Source organism: Ostrinia nubilalis, chromosome 29 (genome assembly GCF_963855985.1).
Source record: "Ostrinia nubilalis chromosome 29, ilOstNubi1.1, whole genome shotgun sequence".
NCBI lineage: Eukaryota > Metazoa > Arthropoda > Insecta > Lepidoptera > Crambidae > Ostrinia > Ostrinia nubilalis.
The window spans coordinates 2,864,957-2,870,956 of NC_087116.1; the positions used below are offsets into that span (position 1 = coordinate 2,864,957).

General features: G+C 38.6%; 1 protein-coding gene across 3 annotated transcripts in view; it reads right to left on the reverse strand.

Moving 5' to 3' along the window:
• The window catches only part of LOC135085670 (uncharacterized), a 114,298-nt gene extending 108,922 nt beyond the window's left edge, over positions 1–5,376 (reverse strand). For 2 of the 3 annotated variants that reach the window (XM_063980462.1, XM_063980465.1), the window contains exons 1-3: positions 5,275–5,376; positions 3,877–4,009; positions 3,069–3,138 (exon numbers count right to left, since the gene is read on the reverse strand). In XM_063980462.1, coding sequence (XP_063836532.1) covers positions 3,069–3,138; positions 3,877–4,009; positions 5,275–5,353 — 282 coding nt within the window. In that variant the 5' untranslated portion in view covers positions 5,354–5,376. Of the gene's footprint in view, positions 1–2,622; positions 2,768–3,068; positions 3,139–3,876; positions 4,010–5,274 lie in introns of all 3 variants that reach the window. The other variant, XM_063980463.1, reaches the window with a different exon arrangement.
• Positions 5,377–6,000: the final 624 nt, after the last annotated feature.

A 6,000-nucleotide genomic window follows, 5' to 3' on the forward strand; every position in this document is an offset into this window, starting at 1 on the left:
CACTTAAAAATTAGAGATTGATGGTGAAAACGGGCATAACGCTTTTATCTTCTTTTACCTATTTTATAAAATCCTTTGTATGAACTTTCACTAAAGCCCGGTCTGCGAGCATGTAGAATTTTGTCCAATGACTCCTAGCTACCCATCCTTATCGCTCGCGCGTAATTATGTTGCCGTCGCGCTCGCACACTCACTGCGGGCGCCTATATCGCACAGTAGGGAGAGCAATAATTATAATTACGTGCGAGTGAAAAGGATGGGAAACTTGGGGTCATTAGACAAAATTCTACGTACTCGGCGACCAGACTATAATAAAACATTTATGTACCTACTCACCATTTGCATACAAAAATACGGGAGTCTCCTCTCTAAGAGCATTGAAGGTGTGAACACATTTTACTGTGGTATTTTTGTTATCCGCCGATAGAGTGAAGTTTATTTTTAATGTTTTATCAGCTGCGAGTGTTTGTGACTTGCAATTGAGACCTGTAATTTAAATTAATAGTCAACAATATTTCATGTTACAAGAGTTATAAAGTTATCGTAATGTTTGTATTGTGAATGTAAGTCGTCCCTCGAAATTTTCTAACCAAATAATAAATGTAAAGTCTTCCAGTGCCGTCCCGTCGCCGAGCAAATAGAATTTCGTCCAATGACCCCAAGCTATCCATCCTTATCGCTCGCGTGTAATTATATTGCTGTCGCGCTCGGTGAAAAGGATGGGTAACTTGGGGTCATTGGACGAAATTCTATCTGCTCGGCGACCGGACTTTAGCCTGTTCCACGGGCCAAGTCGCTGGATTGAATTTTTAAATATTTTTCCTTCCAATAACTGGGCCCACTTTAAGATTCTATTAGAGAATATTTTTGTTGATTCGATGTTTAATTTATTAATAAAAAGATTGAAGGTGGGCCCAGTTACTATTAAAAAATTAAATCCAGCGACTTGGCCTGTGGACCAAGTTAAAATTAGGCCATGTTACTGGAAGTCTCCAAAGGGTTCGATTTTAATTATTTGCAATTAGGCGTGAAAAAGGCGTTGATCCCTTTCCGGGTTGATAAGTGTGCTATGACCTTTAATTACTTAAAATGTAAATGCACTAACTTACCAGATCCATCGCAAAATTCATAGTGAATGTTGCCCCAGTTTTCTTTATTTGTGCAGACCAATTCCAAAGTTTGGTTTACTGTTCCATCAAAGGTATGTTTACTTTCCGATGACCTCGGTTCTCTGATTGTAAGACCTCCCACTGTGATCTCTGGACGCGCTGTGGAATACATAGGCACATCGTTTCAGCCGAAAGACGTCTACTGCTGGACAAAGGCCTCCCCCGAGGAGTTCCACAAAGACCAGTCCTGCTGCGCCGCCGGCATCCAGGCACCTCCAGGGACCTTTGCCAGATCGTCGGTCCACCTAGAGGGAGGCTTGTCCACGCTACGTCTTCCGGCTCATGGTCGCCATCAGCTCTACGAGCTATGTGACCCGCCCACTGCCATTTGATTTTAGCGATTCTGCGGGCTAAATCAGTCATATTGGTTCTCCTGCGGATCTCCTCATTTCTGATTCGATCACGCAGATAAACTCCGAGCATAGCACGCTCCATCGCTCTTTGGTTGACCTTGAGCTTTCTTATGAGGCCCAAAGGCATAAAGGTACATAGTTTTATAATCATGGTCGTTCTAAGCCAGGGGGTAGTCTGGCACGGGAGGGGAAGGGGGGGGAGAGGTCTGGCTCCAGGCTGTAGGGGGAGGCAGACTTTCGTGGAGTCGGATTTTTTGTTAAAATAAATGTAGTACATACAACACGGTCGAGTTAACTGCGCACCTGGCTGCCGTGACGTCACATCGACGCTCTGTTACGAGGCGAAAGCGGGGAGGTGTGCGGGTGAGTGCTAGGGCTTGAATACCGGAATTCCGGAATTTCGGATAGATTTTTTCCGATATTTCAATTCCGGAACTGAAGCCAATATCGTATTCCGATATTGAATTTTTTCATAAATTATTTTAAGTTTTCAAAACGTTTAAGTATTAAAATCCTTGAGATTATGTATTCGCAACTTTATTACTAATATGTGATATTAAAGAGGAAATAGAGCGAAACCAAAGCTCCAAAATGTTCGCTAGCTAGATACAACTCTAATGGAAGAAGCCAGCTGAAGACAGCGGATGATAGTTAGTGTACATTCAACAAAAGCTGAGGGTTCTGGGTGATATCGAAAAGTTTTTATGGACAGCTATACAGGGTGTTGATTTCAATACTCGCCATATTTAGGGAGTTGATTAAGTAGCTTATTCTGGTCACGAATCAGTAAAAAAATTGACTTGGAAAAAAGCCATCACGAATAGTCTCGCGCGTAGGTTCGATGCCTCTCAAGGAAGCTGGTTATCGAAAAGTTTCACTTGCTTATATGCCTGGCGTTCTTAGACTATGAGAAGGTCTATGCCTGGCTGAGCACGAGGGCGATTCCTCTGCAGCGAGCTGTGAGGCAGGGAGATGTAATATTAATACGTCGAATTCAACTCGACTGGGCAGCATTTGGGAAACTACATAAAATTTTTTCGACCCACTGGGAATCGAAACCTGGATTTGAGATAGGTATTCCATTATTGCATGATACTCACGTTTTATTCTGACCATTATGGAGCAGTTTGCGAAAGGGGCATAATATTCCCCCTCGTAAGGGACACTGTCGCGTACGTAATGACGAATGTGAGTCAAAAATGAGCAGTTCCATAACCCTTCATACTCCTCTCTGCCAACAATATCCTAAAAAGTATATTAAAAATGTTTATTTTATTAATTAACACGTTTTTATTAGGTCGTCCTCGTCGCGTGTATGTGTTATCGGTCAAAACCACTGACTGCAAAAATCAGTTAAAAGTGATGATGCCCTTGGTCAATATCATAATATTTTGACTGATTTTTCCAGTCAAAAGTGGTTTTTCAACAAAATTTCAGTACAAAACAAAATAATATTATAATAATATGCTAGCTTGCAGAAAGCAGTGTAACTAGTGCTAAAAATAAACTTTGGATTTAAGTGATTTGTATAGAATTAAGTACTCACAAATGTGATTGTTTGTCCATTCGAGATGTTTAATTTCGCATTTAAGTTTTCTGTTGATTCATTCCAACAACTGGAAATAAAAACAATGTTAATAATTACTTATTTAGTCGATGTAACCACAGAATATACAGGGTGTCATTTTGTAATGCCATCAGAGGGCTGAGTGTGAGTCTACATCAAACGCGTTCACTAGTGAGCGCGTTTAGAAATATGTGAAAATTTTAGTTCTTTGAAAGTTTCCGCTAGGGGCGCTGAACAATCCGTCATACATTTAATGTCATTTTTTTGCGTTTGATGTAAACTCACATTCAGCCCTCTGGAGGGATAGTACTCATAATACTGTACATGGAAAATTTTACTCAAAGAAAACATTTCTTTATTTTTGAAAAGAAATAGTATATTATATTAATATTTAATTTTACTCTTGTTTGGTCGAATCCATCCTTAGTCGAGTTTACAAAGACCACGGTTATAGACTTGACAGAAATAGAATATTTATTTTATTTTATTTTTCTTTATTAGGAAAACATACAGCTTATATTATGAACAATATATGTAAAAAAGCCTAGAATAGAATTTAAATAAATTCAAATCTATTTAATAACCGTTTCATGGGTAAAGGTCATAATTATACACTTATCAACCCAGAAAGGGAACAACACCGTATCGCCTTTCGCCGCGAGGCGGTGCGGATAAGTGTGCGTTGCAGTGTGGAGTTTCATACACAGAATACTGACCGCCTCGAGTTGATACGGTTACGTTCCGTTTCCGGGTTGATAAGTGTGCTTAAAGATCGAATTATACTTACAATGCCAAATTAACATAACGACTCGGAGATTGAAAAGTCAATTTCATTGTATCACCCTCCCGTACGATTATATCGTTTCCACATTTAGTTAGTTGATTTTTTATAACGCTGTCTATATTAAATACCGTAGTTTCTGAAAAACACAATTTTAAACTATACAGGGTGTCCCAAAAAGTATTGTCAAGCCTAATCCCAGAGGTAGAGCATTACTAGGGCAATCACCCGCATACATGTTCCGCGATTTTTTATAGATTTCGAGTTATGATTGATTTAAATTTCTGTTTCTTAGGTACTTTTTTGGTCACTGTGGCGCGAATAGTTAAGATCCATGTCTGATTTTTTTTACTAGGCCTAGCTGATTCAGAAGTATTTACATCCATAACACGAATGTAAACTAAAAAAGTTAAAAATCCTGTATGTTGTAAAAACAATCATAACTCGAAAACTATCACGCGTTGATTCGGGTAGCCCTAGTAATGCTCTACCTCTGGGCTTCGGCTTGTCACTACTTTTTGGGACACCCTGTATTAGTAACTAGCGGCAGCCCGCGACTTCGTCGTACGCGTGGACTCCGTTTTACCCCCTTAGGGGTAGAGTTTCGCAAAATTCGTTCTTACCGAATGTGTGGCGGATGTCTACACCCTTTATGGAACCTACCTGTAGGTGTTATCTTTTCTGATATTTCGTGATTAATCAGTGACTATTTCGGTTTTTTAACGTAATATATTGTGATGATATCTAAATATAATAAAATAAAATAAAGTTTCGAATTAACACTTTTTATTATGGTTTAAAGTGTACAAGGAGAAATTTATCAAATAACAAAAAAAACACGAATTTAAAAGCAGATTTTTTTTCAAAAAGTATCATTTTTTATTATTTATTGGCCTTTTTTGTGTATTTTATGTATTTTTTTAGAATCTCCTGTTATTTAGCATTATTACTGTTTTTTTTTTTATCAGGATATACCGCTTAGTTTAAAAGTTATTACGTTTTCTTTACAATAAGTAATTGGAAGAAAAAAAATTCTATAAAAAATAAAAAATAAAAACTCAAAAATTTTTTGACCTCCTTTTTGTCGATAAAAATAGGTCTAGTTTCATCTATTTTCATATGTACACTTTAACGTGACTCACACTGTATAATTGCAATATAGTTTCGATTACACTGTTTGAGCTACATTTATGAAATTTTGAATTGTGAAGGGGTCAAAATTAGCTCGAAATGGTTTTTAAAATACTACACACAACTGTTTAAATCATATATTTAAAATCGGTTCAGTAGATCCCGAGATTACCCCTTCCTTACAATTTCACAAATATACAAACACACAAACTTTACCTCTTTATAATATTAACTAGTATAGATTTAAATAAATACGGTAGGTATAACACTGACCTGCATAGGCATGCCCGAACGTGGAAAATATTATTATAATTCCCAAATAAGTGAACATAACTGGAACTTTACAGTCCATTGTTAGGTAACAACACACTGCACTGGAAGGCGATGACTGTATGAGTAATGTATTCAGCCCTACAACAGCTACTCAGTACCTACTGTGGCCATGGTTTATTGTTAGAATAGGATTAAGAAACTTTTTATCTTGAGAGCGAATCCGTCAATACAACCCGTATCTCTAGCATGAATAACTTAACTTTCGTCTTCGAATCGTTTGCCTATTCGACAAAATTCGATACTCAACCTTCGAATTAAACGATAACGTGACAATTTTGATTCTCAAAACAAGTTTCGTGCAACCATTTCTGGCGCTGTTATAGTTTTCGTACTAAATCTTATGATGGCGATTCGAACTCGAAAGTTTTTCGTGCTAGCCGTACCGATCGAGTTAACTGCGCACCTGGCTGCCGTGACGTCACATCGACGCTCTGAGACTGACACCACAGTAGAATATATACTGTGCTGACACGGCGAACGCGGGGAGGCGTGCGGGTGAGTGCGAGGGAGAGTCGCATTCCAGCGAGGTGCGCAGTTAACTCGATTGGGTTGTAGAAATATTTATCTGTGGCGGGAACACGAGCGGTACGGTGAAATTTCAGCGGTGCGGCGCCGCAAAGCGCTGTGTGTTTCGGCTCAAAATATTGTCCTAAAGACATTCGGCCG